Source organism: Chlamydomonas reinhardtii, chromosome 14 (assembly GCF_000002595.2).
Source record: "Chlamydomonas reinhardtii strain CC-503 cw92 mt+ chromosome 14, whole genome shotgun sequence".
In the NCBI taxonomy this organism is placed as follows: domain Eukaryota; kingdom Viridiplantae; phylum Chlorophyta; class Chlorophyceae; order Chlamydomonadales; family Chlamydomonadaceae; genus Chlamydomonas; species Chlamydomonas reinhardtii.
In genome coordinates, this window is record NC_057017.1 from 3,704,581 (window position 1) to 3,720,450 (window position 15,870).

The window sequence follows — 15,870 nt, forward strand, 5'->3', positions numbered from 1 at the left end:
GTGTGAGCTCAGTCTTACATCGGGAACGCGGTTTACCCATGCAAGAATGGCGGGCGCTGAGTCCCCCCATTGAACCCTTCTTGCCTACTGCCACCCTGCGCCCGGTACTGGCTCAGTGCCCGCATACACACATGCATGCCCTGCATGAGCATAAATTCAGCCAAACTTGCCGTATAATCGCGCACCCACACACGAACGGCTCGCGCGCCAGTCCATGGCCCGACACTCGGCAAATACCCACCACCGCCAAGGCCACCCTGCCAGTCCAAGGCTCACGCTTTTTTTTTGCGACTCACGCAATGACTGTGCCCATAATCACAAGCGCAGACCTGCTCACGTTAGCTCAACCCGCGCACACGCACCCCGCTGCCGTGCGGCATACACGTCGTGTAGTACCCATGCCACGCCGTGGACTTGCTGAGGCGCCCGCACCGCATCGCACCACACCACAGCTAGCCGTTGCTTTCACCGTCGCCCTGCAAAACAGCCGCCGCCTCGGTCGTGCGCTGCCACGGACCCAGTGGTGGCCCATCGCGGGCCGGGCCAGTAGCCACCCGCACCCGCGTCCCCCTGTGGGATTGGAATAAAGTCACCCCCCCCGCTCCCCCTCGCTCTTCTGCATTGGGTTCGGTTCAGTTTGGGCTGGTATCTGCAAACACCCCCGGTCCCCCCCCGCCTCACTCCTCTACAAGGTGAGGTTGGCCAGGGCGTTGCTGGGGTCCTCGCCAATCAGGTCGGGGTAGGCGGTGGCCACCTGCAGTTGCGTTGGGTGGGGTTGGAGGGCGCCCATGAGGAAGGAGTAAGACTGTAAGAGGAAGTCAAGAGGCGACGGGAGCGATGCAGCTGGGGTCCCCGGGTATCCGCAGCAGGTGCAAGGGGACATGGTTGCACAGGCACATGGTGGCGCTGGGGGCGTTCCACTGCGCACCTTGTCTCCGTACTTGGACCTGATGCGGTAGCACACGATGTTGAGGTCGTAGGGCCCGATCTCCAGGAACGTCTTCTCCTCCTCGCTGCACAGGAAGCACATCGTGTACAGGGCCAGCTCGAACTCGGGAGACGTGCCTGCATGCGTGGAGGGGTGCGAGGGCAGGTGGATGGAGAGGCAGAGGCGGGTAGCATCCTTCCACGGACGAAGGCGATGCGTGCAGGTCGGTAGAGATGTGCACAAGGTCTGGTTTGGGTCTGGCTACCAGTGCACGCCGCGCCATGGCTGCTGCCTGCGACAGCTACCGGTCGGTGCGGCCACATGAAAGCGCCCACAGCCGCCGATTGCTCCAGGTGCCATCGCCCCAACGCCCCAGCCCCAACCCACCCTTGATCCAGGTCCCACTCACCCACGAAGAAGGTGGAGACGTTCTTCTCCTCGCCCTTCCACGCGAACTGCACGCTGATCAGGCGGTCCTCGTCGTCCGCCGCATCGCGGCCGTACTTGGGGCGCACGTAGCCCAGGTAGTCCACGTTGCCGCGGCCCTCCTCGATGTAGAACTGCGTGCGGGAAAAGTTGGGCTGAGTCGTTCAGGGAGCGGCAGGCCGTGCCTAGGGAGCCGTAGCGCAGGTTGGCACGACCCTCAGGGTTACAGCGCAGGTGTGCACTGCAGTCTGGCACGGCCGCGCCACCTGCGCCTCCAGGTGCGCCCAAGGCAAGCACAATACTTCACTCCCGCAATGAGAGACACGCCCCTGCTACTGCCCACACCCACGCCCACGCCGCCGCTCCAACCGCTGCCCTCCGCAACCGCACCTGGATCCAGTTGTGGAATCCGGTGATGGACTCGCCCTTGCTCTCGCCCACGAACACGTGCTCGAAGCCGCACGAGTCGTTGCCCCCGCCGTCGCGGCGGTAGTAGCTGAACCACATCTGCGAGGCCACGAATGCGCATGTTGAATGAGGAATCCGTCTTCAGGCCGAAGCAGCTGGTGAGCACAGTGAGGACGCGTTGGCAGCAGGCAGCAGAGGCGATCGGCCATGCGCGCTGACATGTCAGCAGCCCTCCACCTGTCGGTGCAACCCACACGCAAACATTGCTTTCCCCATGCTAGCTGCTCGCATCGCTTGGCCCTTGTCAGGAACGCACCGCCTGCTTGCGCTCAACCTCGCGTCCGCCCACCCCATAGGTACACCGCATCGCACCACCCCACTCGCCCTGCCCATGCCCCGGCATGCCGCCCACCTGCTGCAGGACCTTCTTGAATCCCGCCGCGTCCGCCGGCGCCACGCCCCGCTCCGCGCAGTATTTGTGCGCGTACTGCATGACCCTGTTTAATTACACATACACACGGCCACAGCAGTGTACAGTTGGGTGGCGCCCTCATGTGCGAGTGCAAACGATGGAAAGCGGAGCAGGACCTGCGCCGAGCACTTTCGCAGAGTCGGCTACTAGATGGGTTGCGATGCCGATTCCATGCAACAGCGCGGCCAGCATTGATGCCAGAATGCCTTTGTACAGCCCTTGAAAGTCCATGACTTGCTGACCCAGATTAAAGCGAGAGCCGCCTTTGTACGCAGCTCGCTTCACCACCCCTCAGTCGCCGGTGCCCGGTGCCATCCCCCTCCCATGGCCCCTAGGAAGCCATCCACACCCACTTGGTGCGCAGGCAGGCATCCAGGAAATCGTTGACCTCCTTCTTCTCCTGCGCCGTCTCCGACTCCGACACGCCCGTCTCGCGCTCGTAATTGTCAAGCAAGTTGTAGAAGCTGCATTGCAACAGGGTGCGGTGCGACATAGGGTGGACAACAAGAGGGATGTGTTTGTGCAGTGTTAAGGCAGGTTGGTGAAGTCCCGTAGGGTGCAGCTGATCCCCAGACCCCAGCAGATGGCAAACAATTTGCAACGGTAGTGTGTACACAGTAGGTTGGGAGCGCGCGGCTGGTCGTACGCCGGAAGTACAACGTATCTACCGTAACGAGAGCCATATTGCGACGGCAAGTAGAATCTGGGCAACCACCCAAGGCATTTCACGACGTCTCGATCACTTGATGATGGCTGTTGACCCCAACCCCCCGCCCCTGTTCTCTCCACAGCAAAAGTGCCTACTGTCCCACATCCGGGACGTGTTGGGTACTCACATGACGTAGGTGGGCTTAGTCCACGTGTCCTTCTTCACGCCCTTGAAGAGCTTGTCGGAGGCCGCGTCACCCTTCTGCCACATCGACTTGCCGCTCTGCGGAACATTGTGTCAAGCCGACACAGGTCTGGGTGTCATACTTGGGAGCGGTTTCGGGGCCGGGTTCGTGGCAGCAAGTCCGCGATATTTGTTCACACCCAGCGGTTTCACCCCAACTGGCGCTCGACATAATGAAGCGCAAGCCAGTAACATAACTTGGCCGCAGCGTGGCTTTGCGGAGGTTCCGGGTCAATGTGCGATCGAGCATGCTTGCCGACCAGCATCCACACAATTGTCGCCAAGGAGCATGGCTACACGATGCCTACCTGCAGGTTGACGGCATAGTCGACGCCGGGCTTGAGGCGGTTTTCGTCCAGGGTCCACAGCTTCTGCGCGGCCAGCTTGATATCGTCAAGCTCCGCGGGGCTGGGGTCAACCATTTTTGCCGCTGAGGAGGTATGCAGGCGGAAGCGAGAGCTTAGCGCGTATGCGCGAGCTTGCAGAAGTTGCGATGTCGATGTCTTGCGGGTCGGGCAGTTGACCCTTTTGCTTGCGGGCTGAGGTGCGCAAGTAAAAGCAGGGAGTGGCAGCGGTATAAGGATAGGTTGCGCCTGCTTCTGACGAGTAGGGCATCCAGGGGAAACACAGCTGCCGTGAAGGTCCCATTGCGGCACGGTTCTGCCGGGATATTTAGACCCCCACTGACCCCCGCCTGCGTGGGAAGGCAGTCCCCTGGTCGCGTCTGCTGCTGCGGCTTCGCCTGCTCGTCCTCTCTTCTTGCTTAGCCGCATGTCTCTCTGCTGTTGCCATCAGCGCTACCGCTCCTGACCATGGCCTCCCCTGATGGCTACCGTGTTGCGCACGCGCGCGCAGGCGCGCGGGGTACATGTTTGCCTTTGCCAGGTTACCGGGTAGCTTAGCTTTGCTTGCTCCCAAGGCATGTATCATGAGAGTCAACTTCGTGCCATAGCGGGAAAGTAATTTGGCTTGCATCACGCCTTCGTATTACAAAGGTGCGCAGGCCCCGCCTCTAAGGAGCCTTTGCATACTGTCCTGCTGCGGGCCATCGTTTTTCAGCTCCTCCTTTGGCCAGCCTCCGTCGAGACCCTTCGACGCCTCAGCCACACCACACGCGAAACGCACGCAAAGCGCTCCTTATTCATGCAGTCATGTGATGTATGCCTGCTAGACTTTGTACACTCCATAACAGCCCGAATCGGCGGCTAAAGCTAGACAGCACGACTCATGCATCTAACGTGCCCTGCTGTTCTGCAGCTTATTGCCGACAGCCTGTGATCCGGCGGCATTGCGGTTGGACACACCAACATGCACCCAATGCAATGAGAGTGTGACAAAACACACGTATACTCTCCTACACTAGACATGCGCCAGGTAATAAGGGTACTCTACATGTGCAACATTCCACCTAGCCTGCAGCACTTCGGTCCAAGCGGGAACTCAAAACCCAGGCGCTGAGGCCTCAGGGCATGGGGCCACGCTGCTGTTCGCGCGTGCCTTGGTGCAGGCGGCGCTGGTGCTGCTGCTCCGCCTGCTGCTGGGACTGCAGCCGACGGCGCTGGTAGCTGCGGCGGGTGGTGTGCACGGGGGCGGGGGCCGCGGTGGTGTTGGGTACAGCAGCGGCGGCGGCGGCGATAGGCGTGGGCACGGCGGAGGCGGCGGTAACGGGCATGGGCGCGGAGGCGTTGGTCCTGGCCGGCGGGGCGGTGGGCGGGGCCTTCAGGGTGGTGGCGTTCGCGGTAGCCGGCTTGGCTGTAGGAGTTGCGGCGGCGGTCGCGTTGGGGGCGGCGGGGGCGCTGGTCTGGTCGGGCTCGGGCAGGTCCTGCATCGTCACCTCCAGGGGGTCCTGAAGAAGAGGAGGCAGACAGGGGATGGGAGCGTCAATGAGCTAGCGATCAGTCCAATCGCTGCCACAGCGTGCATGGTGCGAAACATTTATTTCGCATGGATGTGGACGGGTGTGGACTGGTGACGGCAGGAGGCGATTGCTGAGTGCCGGGCCACCGGTGGTGCCCTACCTGCAGTACGACAGTGTTGCGGAAGGCAGCCACGGTGGCGTTGGACAGCGGCGGGAACTGGCCGTGGCCGGGAAACTGCGGGGTTGGACAGCAGGAGGGGAGTGTCAGCAAATACGGTGTCACCAGTGTACACGCTGACGCTTACTGCAACAGCTCCCTTGATTGCTTCTGCATAACCCTCACAGTGCCTGTCACCACACACAGCAAGACACGGATGGACACACAAGGGTCTTGCGCTCACCTCGCCAAGCACGCCAGCCTTCTGGATGACACTCTTGAGCACCACCTTGCGCCCGTACAGGTCCGTGACGCGCAGGTCAAAGGGCGGCGAGGGCAGCGCCGACGCCTCCCACTCGCCGCCGTAGGTGTTGTCCATCACCTTCCACACGCGCGCGGCGGCAGCCGCGGCAGGCGTGGTCGCGTTCGTGGCGGCGGAGGCAGCAGCCGCAGCCTGAGGCCCGGCAGCATCGCCGGCGCCGAGGATTGGGCCGGCGGAAGCGGCGGCGACGGCGTGCGCCGGCTGGGGCAGGGCGGTGGAGTTGCTGCCCACGGCACCGTCCACGGAGCGCGCCAGTTCCACGCGCGAGATGCCGCCGTCGCTGGCCACGGACTTGATGCTGAGGCGCAGCCAGCCGCCCTGGCTGACGCGGAAGCCGTCAACCACCACCGTCATGTTGTCAGCGGGAGAGCACTCCACCTTTTGTGGTGGGAAAGGGAACGCGGGTGATTAAGGGCGGGGTGTATTCGCAAGCGCGAGCAATAGCTGCAGTGGAGTTGCAGTCAGCCGTATGACACGAAGACACTTGCTATCCGTTACACTCCCGCTAGTATTGCCACGACGCAACTGCCTCACAGGTTGTGTGACCCAAGCGCCATCCAAACAGGCTAGCACCAACACGCCTGCCGCCGCCGCCTCCCCTACCCACCTGGCGGTACTGGATGGCGACGCTGCCGTACTTGAGCTGTGAGATCTGCTCGAACGCGAAGGCGTGCAGGTTGAGCTCGTTGGCGCGGCACTGCGGGCACTCGTCCGTGACCAGGACGGTGATGGAGCTGTTGGCGGGCCCGGCACAGACCTGCGCGTGCACGCACGAGCCAGGGGACAAAGGCGAATGCGCGTAAGCAGGCGCGCAAGGTTGGATGTGGGGTTGGCCGATGTGGGTCAGGCTAATGAGAGCACCAGCAGCTGAGTACAGAGATGATGTGGGTCGGGCCGGGATAGCGCTCGCGCACGTAGTTGCATACCTTGGTGTCATTAGCGGAGCAGCGGATCTCAAGGCAGGTGCCGCACGATGCCTGCGGGGTCGAGGCCAGGGTACGTGGGTGAGACACGATGTGGGTCGGGTGTTGCAGCGTGCGCCGCCCTCAACAGCACCAGAGCAGGCGCCGCCGCCTCCTCCGTTCACGGCACGCACGCACCTGGGGGCGGTCGCGGACCAGGTCACTGTGCGCCGAGATGCCGGTCACGTAGAAGAATGGCCACATCTTGCTGTCCAGCTCGCCGTAGCCGCAGGCTGTGCAGTGCGAGCAAGGGATGGGAAGCGTAAAGGCAAGAGGGCGCGCGGCACAAAGCCACAGAAAGCAAGCTGGCTGCAGCGCTCTTGGTCGGGATCGAGCTGCAAGCAGAGGGCGCGGCTGGGAGCAGCAGCTGCGAGCGTTCCCTCACCTCCGGGCGGCAGGCGCACGTTGAAGGGGTCGTCTTGGCCGTCCTGCGCAGGTCGGAGACATAATGAATGCACAGGACTGCAGATCATCAGCGGCCGCTTGGGTGATGCGCAGTGGAAGCAGCTGGCATAGAACCCCGACGGAAACTCCCGCCAAAACGCGATACAAGCGGGTCGACCTGAGGCCCCGCCTAGCCCGCAAACGCACCTGCGGTCCGCCCCAGAAGACGCTGGTGCCGCTGGTCCAGTCCGAGAGCGGCAGCGGGTCGAGAATGAGGGCGCGGGCGGTGCCCAGGGCGAGGGCGCCGGCGACCAGCGCCAGCGCGGAGAGCTTTGTCGAGGCCATCATCCTGCTTCCGAGCCGATGTGCTGCTTGCTGGCAATGTATGTGCTATTGGAGACAACTGGTGCGTGACTTGGGCGAAATGGCCCGCAAAGCGCGATGAGTTCGAGGAGTCGGGGGGTTGGAGCTGCGGGGTAGGCCGCAGCTGTCAAGGTCTAGAGCGCTGCTGCAATAGATAAAGCGGGTCACGACGAAGAGCGTTTGAGCTTTGTGTGTGAAGCTCTCGTGAAACGCAGCTCAGCGCTAGGCTCTGGCGGTATTTATGATGGGCTCGGGGGGGTTTGGGGGTTGTCCAATCCGCGTCATGCCATGGCGGTACAATTCGGGAATGGCAAACTCCGGCGCACATGGCTGTTCTACCTGTCTGGCGATTTACGTACGCACCTTCGAATGCAATGCGCCAATGCGCTAGCTGTCCGTTCCCTGGTGATCACGTTACAACTCCAAACGGGCACACCCGCTCGCAAGTCCGACTTTCCAATTTCCGCGCCAGCAGCTCCCGCACCTGCTCCCTGAAAGCTCTCTGTCCATCCCTTGCCACCTATTTACAACCGCCCTAGCTCAGCTGTAAGCCACCTTGACCAGCGCCGGCCGCACCAGCAGCTCGCCCAGGCGGTAGCCCTTCTGGAACACGCCCGTCACGGTGCCGTCGGGCACATCGTCGCGGTCCTCGCGCATCACCGCCTCGTGCAGGTTGGGGTCAAAAACCTCGCCCTCGCCGCCCACCGGCTCCAGCCCCTGCTGCCTGCGGGCGTTCGTTGTGAAGCGGGTGGCGTGTTTGCTGGGATTTTGGAAGAGGGTTCTGGTTTGAAGCAGTGCAGCTAACGGCCGGCGGAGGTGCGGGGTTGCAATACTGGCAGTACCGCACCCAACCCAGATCGGGAAAAGAAGAACGATTAGCGTGCAGCGGCGCTCCTAGCGCACCCAATTCACGTCAACAACAAAATCGCAGTGCTCCCGGCAACGTGCCCCTACCCAAACCCACCACCTATGCACCGCCCACATGCCGACGCGCCCAGCATGTACAGCACACACACACGCACGCATACGCATGACCCACTTGAGGAAGGCCTCCAGCTGCCCCGCCAGCGCCTGGTAGGCGTCGTGCACCGCCGCCTCGCCCGGCGTCTGCGGCTTGATGCTCTGCCGCGCGCGCTCAAAGTTATCGGCCATGCCCAGCAGCGGCTTCAGCACGTCGGCCTTGGCGCGGGCCGTGGCCTGCTCCCGCTCCAGCTCCGCGCGCCGCCTGCGCAAAGGGTCAGGGAGCACGCCTTGGCTCACGAGGTTTCGCAGTTTTGGCCTGGCAACCCTCACGGGTAGCGCCCGTCCCCATATCCGTCCCCACTCCCGAGTTCCCGGCTCAGCCCTCCCACCTCCGCTCGCCCAGCCCCGCACATTTGCCCGCCCACGAACCCACGAACCCGAGCCCGCAAACGCACTTGGCGTTGTCAAAGTCCGCCTGCAGCCGCGCCAGCTGGTCGCGCGCCGCCAGCACCTTGGCCGCCAGCGCCACGTCGCGGTCAGACACGCCGCCGCCCAGGCCGCTAGGCACACTGAAGCCCCCGCCCAGCCCCCCGCCGTTGCCCAGGTCCGAGGCCGAGGCCTCCTCGCCGCGCGCCGCGCGCTCCTGCCGCTCCCGCGCCTGCTGCGCGCAGGCCGCCACCGCCTCGTATCGCTCCAGCAGCAGCGAGCGCAGCGCCCGCGCCTGCGCCACCTCTTGAGGCGAGGGCTGCGGCTTGGCCTTGGGCGGCTGCGGCTGCGGCTGCGGCTGCGATTTCTGCTGCGGTTGCTGCGGCTGTTCGGGCTTGGCGCTCTGCACCTTGATGCGGATGCCGCCCTGCCCCGAGCCCGGCTTGGCCGTGGGAGCTGTCTGCTGCGCCTCCGCCGCGGTGCCGGCCGCACCGCCGTGCGCCGCGTCCGCCACTGCCTCCGCTACAGCCTCGTCCAGCACCAGGTTGGAGCCTTCCAAATCGGCAGTAGCAGTGGCAGCAGTAGCAGCCGCGGTACCCGATGCGCGCTGCTCGCCCTGCTCCGAGTCTGCCTCCTCCGTCTCCGCCTCCTCCTCGCCCTCGTCAGCGCCCTCGTACGGCAGGGGCGTGTAGAACCCATCCACCGAGTAGCTGCCGGGCAGCTGCGTGCCAGCGGCAGCGCCACCAGCGGCCTCGCTGCCCGCGCCGCGGCCGACACCCAATCCGGCGCCGGCTGTAGCTGCCGAAGAGGCAACGGCCGCAGGAGCAGTAGGAGCAGAAGAAGTGGTGGTGGGAGCGGCAGCCCCCGCGGCGCGCGGCGGCGCCTGCTGCTCGCTGTCCACGTCTAGCTCGATAAACTGCAGCGGCGGCGAGCTGGGCGCTGACGCGTTCGCCGCGTGCACCTTGCCCCTGCCCCTGGCCTGGCCGCGGCTCGTGTCGGTGGCCGTCTCCGCCCCGCGACCGCTGGTGCTGGCGTCAGCTGCGCGTGGCTGCCCCGGCGCAGCCTCCACCCCCCCCTCCGCCTCCTCCTGGTCAGCGCCATCCTCCTGATCCTGCGCCTCCTCCGCCAGCGTCTCATCGACTGACGCCAGCGCGTTAGCCCTCTGCGCTTGATTGCACAACGGGGAAGGCAGGTGTCAGCAAACTTAGATGCGCAGGTGAACAGACGAGGCCCAGGTTAATTCACGTTCGCACCCTAAGCCCGAGGCGCACTGCGCCGAATGCGCACCTGCAGGTCAGGGTCGGCCGCCTGCGCCTGCTTCGCCCTCTGGACGGGCTCCGCCTGGTCCCGCTCCCGCTCCCCCTGTTGCTGCTGCCCCTGCTGCTGCCCTTGCGCCTGCTGCTGCTGCCGCTGCTGCTGCTGGCGCGCCGCCGCCGCCTCCCTCCAGGCATTGAGCAGGGGCCTGTCCAGTGCCGCCACGGCGCGCACCGCCTCCGACACCACAGCCTGACTGAGCTCGCCCTCCCGCGCCTGCGGCCAGACACACAGGGAGTGGGCGGGCGGAGCACGGCGTCAGCGCATTGGGAATTGAGCTAGTGACGGGCCCGTGTGGCGTTGTGGAGTGATGCACCGCCTCGACTTGGCTCCTCTTTTACTCCCACGCCCTTCGCCACGCATCGCTCGAACCCCCCTTCTCCTCCCCCTCCCCTCCCTCCCCTCCCGCTCGCCCCTCCTCCCCCACCTGCAATACGTCCAGGTAGCTGCTCAGCCAGGAGCGACCCGGGTGCGCGCCCAGACGCGCCAGCCACACCTGCGGACGGCAGTGGGTGCTGGGGTCAGTGGGGGCACTGGGGGCAGAGAGGGCGGGGAGTCGCAGGCGTGATCGAGGTTGACGACGGGGTGCGGGGCACAGGACGGCGCGGAGCGAGTGAGGGCGCGATAGCAGCGGGGATGGGGTGCGGCGGCAGGCAGAAAGGACGGCAGGTAGGCGCCCTGCAGGCGCCATGCACATGCTGAAAGGAACAAAGTGTGCGCGACGACGCTGCACACACATCATCCTCAAAGGGCGCTCCCGGGAGCTTTTGTGCCAATCTCAACAGCATGAATGTACACAAACATTTCAATGTAACAGGTGGGGCCGATGCTCACCGGCAGTCCGGCCAGGTCGTTGGGCGCGAAGGCCGCCAGCTGCGCCCCACAGCGGGCCAGCACGGCCTCCATCCAGGGCCTGAGGCGGGAGGGAGATCGAGGCAAGGTAAAGACGGACGGAGGGAGGGGCTGTCAGCAAAAGAAGCGGTAGCGGCAGCCTCCGTGGGCAGCCTCCACAGCACCGCAGTCAGCAGTGTTGGCTACGGTGACACAAACATGACGTGGCGCAGCCTCCCCAGTAGGCCCCAGCACCACCTCAGAACGGGATGCCAAGCCCCTGCGCTGAAGGGCTTCCCCGTCACTGTCGAATGCCATTCCGTGGTCGAAGCATAGGCCATGCTCTCCTCCTCGCTCTTCGCATGGGTTCGGTTTAGTTTGGGCTGGTATCTACAACCCCCGCCCCCCCGGCCTGAGCCCTGAACCTCTCGCCCACCCTCTCGCCCGCCCTCTGGCGCGCCCTCCCGCCCCCTCCCTCTCGCCGCCCCGCCCGCTCGCCCCCCGCCCTCCCAACGCCCCGCCCACTCACGGCGTGGGGCGCACGCCGCAGTCCGCCAGCGCCGCCAGCGCCGCCGCCAGGCTGTCCGGCCCTGCCTCGTGCAGCACCTCCCGCAGCCGCCGCAGCAGCCCAACCAGCAGGCGCTCGTCCAGGTAGCGCAGCGCCACCACCGACACCAGCAGGCTGGAGGGCAGGAGGGAGGGAGGAGCGAGTGGCGGAGCGGAAGGAGGGGCCGAAGGAAAAGCAAGGGGACGGGAGGCGAATGGTGAGATTAGGCTTGCGTAGCCGGACTGCCGGAGCCGACCCCCGCACCCCCATCACGCGGCTGTCTCGTGTCTCTGGTCTTTATACTTAAACCGTACATGGCAGAAACAGACCCCGGACCCCCGCACACCCCCGCAGCCCCGCACCTGGCCGCCTGCTCCGCGCTGGCGCCCGCCAGCCGCCCCGCGCCCGGCTCCAGCGCCAGCTCCGCCATGCCCTCCAGCAGGTCGCCCAGCTCGCCGCGGCCGCGCAGACCCAGGCCGGCGGCGGCGCGGCGGCCGCCGGGCCCCGCCAGCAGCTCCGCCAGCCGCGCCGCCGCCGCCGCCACGCAGGCGAAGTCGGCGGCCTCGGCGTACGTGAACAGCAGCGCCTGTTGTTGGGCGCGATTACGGTTTCGGCTTTAGCAATGGCTACGGTCACGGTTGTAACTACGGTATGTACAGGTCGCAGTCGGCGGGAAAATGTACGGGGCGGGCATTGACTGGCTAGCGCTCCCACATCAAAAGGACATTGGCCAGGGCATGCAGGCATCAGGTGCGTCAAAGTTGCCCTGCCCCCGCAACGCACGCACCCGTATCTGCTGCCAGTCGCCTGCCGCCCGCAGCCGCTTTGCCAGCAGCCCCCGAAGCGACTGCTGCTGAGCCGCCGCCTGGCGCTCCCGCTCCCGCTCCCGCTCGGCAGCGGCCTCAGCCGCAGCCGCCGCAGACTCCTGCTCGCGCCGCGCCGCCTCCGCTGCCGCGGCCGCCGCCGCCGCTGCGCGCTGCCGCTGCGCCGCCTCTGCCTCGGCGCGCGCACGCGCCGCCGCTGCCGCCTCCTGCTGCTGCTCCTGCTGCCGGCGCTGCTGCAGCCGCGCCGCGCGCTCCCTCGCGGCGCGCTCCTGCACCTCCTGCACGTGCCTCTGGAAGCGCTGCCGCAGCGCCGCCGCCTCGCCGCGGCGCCCCATTCGCTCCAGGGCCCGAATGGCATTTGCCACTGCCTGCGCATCGCGCGCCAGGCTAAAGCTCAGCTCATCCTCGTCGTTGTCATCGTCCTCCTCCTCCACTTCATCCGGTGCCGCGCCCGCCACGCGCTCAGGCTCCGCCTGCCGCTGCCGCTGCTGCTGCATCTGCATTTGCTGCTGCTGCTGCTGCTGCTGCTGCGCGGCCTGCTGGCGCCGTCGCTGCTCCTCGGTGGCCGCCGCAGCCGCTGCCGCCGCTGCCACCTGCTGCTGCTGCCGTTGCCGCTGCTGCTGCAGCTGCGCGGCACGGGCAGCGTCTGGCTGTAGCTGCAGCCGCTGCGGCTGTAGCTGCTCCAGCAGGCGTTGTAGCGTGGCGTCGTCTGGGTTGTAGCCCATGCGCGACAGCGACTGCAGCAGCCGCGCAGCCGCCTCAGGGGATGTGCGCACTCCGCCGCTCGTGCTCGGGCCAGCATCCTCCTCCTGCTGCTGCTGCTGCTGCTGCTGCTGCTGCTGCTGCGGGGTCGGTGGGGGAGGAGGCGCAGGCGTGGGCGGCTTGGGTATGCCCATCCCACGTGGTTGCAGCATGGGCTGCGACCGGCCCGCCTGCTGCTGCCGCTGCGCCTGTGCCTGTGCCGCCTGCTGCTGCGCCTGCAGCAGCGCCTGCTGCTGCGCGGCCGCCTGGGCCGCCGCTGCCGCCTGCTGCTGCTGCTGCTGCTTGGCCTGCTGTTGCAGGTGGTGGCGGCGCAGCAGCTCCGCCATCTCGGCGTCACTGGGCCGGTGCCGCATGGCGGCGAAGGCGTCCAACAGCTCAGCCAGGCTGCGGCATGGGAGACAGGGAGCGCATGTGAGTTATGACGGACATGTTCTAATATGCATTGGGGAGAGCGCAGTGCGGGAGTAGAAGGTCGTTCAAGGGTACGCGGATGGCCGTGAGGACGTAAGAGAGAGTCACGACACCACACCAGCACAATCAATTGTCCTCCCACCGCAGCGCCGGTATCACACACAGCCGCACCTCCTCCGCCCTCTGCCCACCTGTTGGAGTCCACGTCCCGCTCCGCCACCCGACCCTGGCCCTGGCCCTGCGCCGGAGCTTGCCCCTGCGCCTGCGGCGCCGTCTGCCTCGGCTGCGGCGGCCACGCCGCCTGCCATTGCTGCTGCGCCTGCTGCGCCTGCTGCTGTTGCTCACTGACGAGCTGTCGCACCATGGCGTTGCACAGCTCGGGGTCGCGAACGCCCGCCGCCGCCAGCGCACTGGCCAGGCGGGCCACCTCGTCCGTGGTGCCATAGCGGGGCAGGTGGCGCCTGAGGGGGAGAGGGGGGGGGGTGGCGGAAGGCGGGGTTTAGAGGGGGCGGAGGAAGCGGGCGAGGGAAGTGACGGCGCAAGCGGGTGAGGTTACACTGTCACAGTGCACGGGCACGAAGAGTAAAACTCGACAATGCATAGGGGTACCGTGGTGGTGGAGTTGTGGCTTACTGCATGCCCCCAAACCCACGGCCACACAGCGGGCTGCACAGGCCGTATCAATCTCCGTCTGACCCCTCTCCTCCCCGCTTACCTGGCGCTCTCCAGCATGGCTCGCCGCGCCGCCTCCCGCCGCGCCTCCTCCTCCGCCTCTGCCTGGCGCCGCGCCGCCGCCTGCGCCGCCATGTTCAGTTGCAGCAGCTGCTGCTGCAGCGCCGCGCGCCGCCGCGCCTCCGCCTGCGCTGCCTGCGCCTGCGCCAGCTGCCGCATGGACAGCGGCGGTCCCGCGCCACCGCGGCGGCGCGGCTCCATGACGCGCGGCGCGTCAGACACCAGGTCCAGGAACTGCTCCGGGTCCTCGCCGCCCCTGCGTACCGTAGTATGAAACATGACTTGCGCGTTGCAGGCACGTGCAATGCCTCGGCTCCGGCCGACGACAGCCCTCACACATGCCACGTCGCGCCAGCAGCGATGCGTATCCGTCCCAACAGGCTTGCCTGCCTGCCTGCCTGCCTGCCCCTTTACTATTGGTGCTTTACTCAGATGCCGCGACCCCCCCACCCCCCGTGCCCCAGTCGACCCCTCACCCGCCACTGAGCAGCTCCATCAGCTGCTGCAGGTCGCGAGGCCGCCGCCCGCCGCCGCCCCGGCCCCCCGCTCCAGCCCCGTAGCCGTCCTGCTCGTAGCACCGGGGAGTGCGATGCAAATCCAGGGGGCACATGTTCACGATTGTAGTCTGGCATGCTTAGCGAATGACGCAGCGTCACAGTCACAACCCGGCTCCCAACCCGGCTCCAACACCCACAAACCGGATACAAGAATCCGCATGTCAGCCCCTTCTCACCCCGAAGGCTCCACGAGCCACCACATGCAATGACCGTGCGGTGCTGGGCCGGTGTGGCGCCGCGCGGCGTCGACCCGCTGTGAGGACTGCGGCCGTACTCAGGCGGCCGTCACGGCAGCGCAGCGTCCCACAGATGGGTGCTCGGGTGGTCGGAGCGCGTGCTGCAGCAGCCAGCGTTGCGCCACCGCTTGATGCGGCTGCGCTCGGCCGCCCGCGGCAGCCCACGAGGGGTGAAGCCTGCCAGTGGGGAAGACGCGGAAAGGTGTGATGAGGAGAGGCAGGTACCCGGCGTGGCGTGCTCAGGACGAGTCGGCACACGCGCTCGCTGGCATTCAGCAGCGCAACCCATATCAATGCAGCGCTGCCTTGAGTTCTAACACTTGACACTGCCGGTGCTGGGCCCGAGCGCGGAGGCGTCAAGCGCCAGCGAAGCCTCCTCGCGGAGTACCGGCCCGAGAATTAAGCCGCCCAAAGGCCGCAGATCTACAGGTTGCCCGACACAGGAGGCACCGGTAGACTCACCCTCATGCTAGGTAACTGCGTTTACGCTCCAGCGCTCGGGCGTTCAGCGAGTCGTATTGGAATGTCTCAGTTGGAGGACCGCAGATGTAGATAGCACACTCTTACTTATCTTTGTAGTTAATAAGGGTCTTATATAATGTTCAGTCAGTGGGAAGGGGCGCAATGTGTCGGCGCGGCACCGCTGAGCGTGCAAGTTTTGAGCTATGATTTGATGCCCGCAATGACGAATAGCCGCTGCCATTAGCTCTTCATGTGTATACAAGTAGCTCTTCATGGTCCAAGCGCACTGCAGTTGCACAGTTAGGAGGGCCCGAGGGTCGCAGGTTGTCAAGTTTGTGCAATTTCGAACAGACGATGGCTGACATTTTGCAATATTGCAATGTGTTGCTACTAACAATTTACAATCACTGGGCATTCGAGCGAGCTCTAGACTTCTCTCGAGCCCGGTTTCTTGCGTAGCTTGCAAGGTGCAAGGTTTCGTCCCACTGCGTGCAGTTTTTTGCGTGCAAAGTTTAGGCATTCAACAGGAAACGGCCTGCGACTGACAGGAGGGAGTGTGCCGGAAACTGGAAAGCCCGCAGCACTGCTGTCACCCAACTAAAGCTTACCTGCTGTCCATTCAATATAATTTTA

At 65.6% G+C, this 15,870-nt stretch overlaps 3 protein-coding genes across 3 annotated transcripts; all 3 read right to left on the minus strand.

Moving 5' to 3' along the window:
- Positions 1–2: 2 nt before the first annotated feature.
- Positions 3–3,733, minus strand: CHLRE_14g631900v5 (uncharacterized protein). The gene is made up of 8 exons (XM_001692602.2): positions 3,435–3,733; positions 3,071–3,165; positions 2,588–2,698; positions 2,175–2,259; positions 1,745–1,861; positions 1,338–1,488; positions 929–1,065; positions 3–754 (listed from the first exon to the last, which is right to left on the minus strand). Exons 1-8 carry the CDS (start codon positions 3,546–3,548, stop codon positions 686–688), a joined length of 879 nt encoding a protein of 292 aa, XP_001692654.1. The 5' UTR covers positions 3,549–3,733; the 3' UTR covers positions 3–685.
- A 368-nt stretch (positions 3,734–4,101) lies between these two features.
- CHLRE_14g631950v5 (uncharacterized protein) lies at positions 4,102–7,393 on the minus strand. Its single transcript, XM_043070423.1, has 8 exons — positions 7,017–7,393; positions 6,811–6,853; positions 6,564–6,658; positions 6,390–6,440; positions 6,071–6,220; positions 5,386–5,841; positions 5,145–5,219; positions 4,102–4,972 (listed from the first exon to the last, which is right to left on the minus strand). Exons 1-8 carry the CDS (start codon positions 7,155–7,157, stop codon positions 4,589–4,591), a joined length of 1,395 nt encoding a protein of 464 aa, XP_042917096.1. The 5' UTR covers positions 7,158–7,393; the 3' UTR covers positions 4,102–4,588.
- A 64-nt stretch (positions 7,394–7,457) lies between these two features.
- Positions 7,458–15,753, minus strand: CHLRE_14g632000v5 (uncharacterized protein). The gene is made up of 14 exons (XM_043070424.1): positions 15,238–15,753; positions 14,716–14,952; positions 14,459–14,547; positions 13,966–14,238; positions 13,442–13,711; positions 12,041–13,223; positions 11,616–11,839; positions 11,236–11,388; positions 10,710–10,788; positions 10,303–10,371; positions 9,849–10,091; positions 8,591–9,723; positions 8,212–8,397; positions 7,458–7,896 (listed from the first exon to the last, which is right to left on the minus strand). Exons 1-14 carry the CDS (start codon positions 15,241–15,243, stop codon positions 7,713–7,715), a joined length of 4,329 nt encoding a protein of 1,442 aa, XP_042917097.1. The 5' UTR covers positions 15,244–15,753; the 3' UTR covers positions 7,458–7,712.
- Between the last annotated feature and the right edge of the window lie 117 nt (positions 15,754–15,870).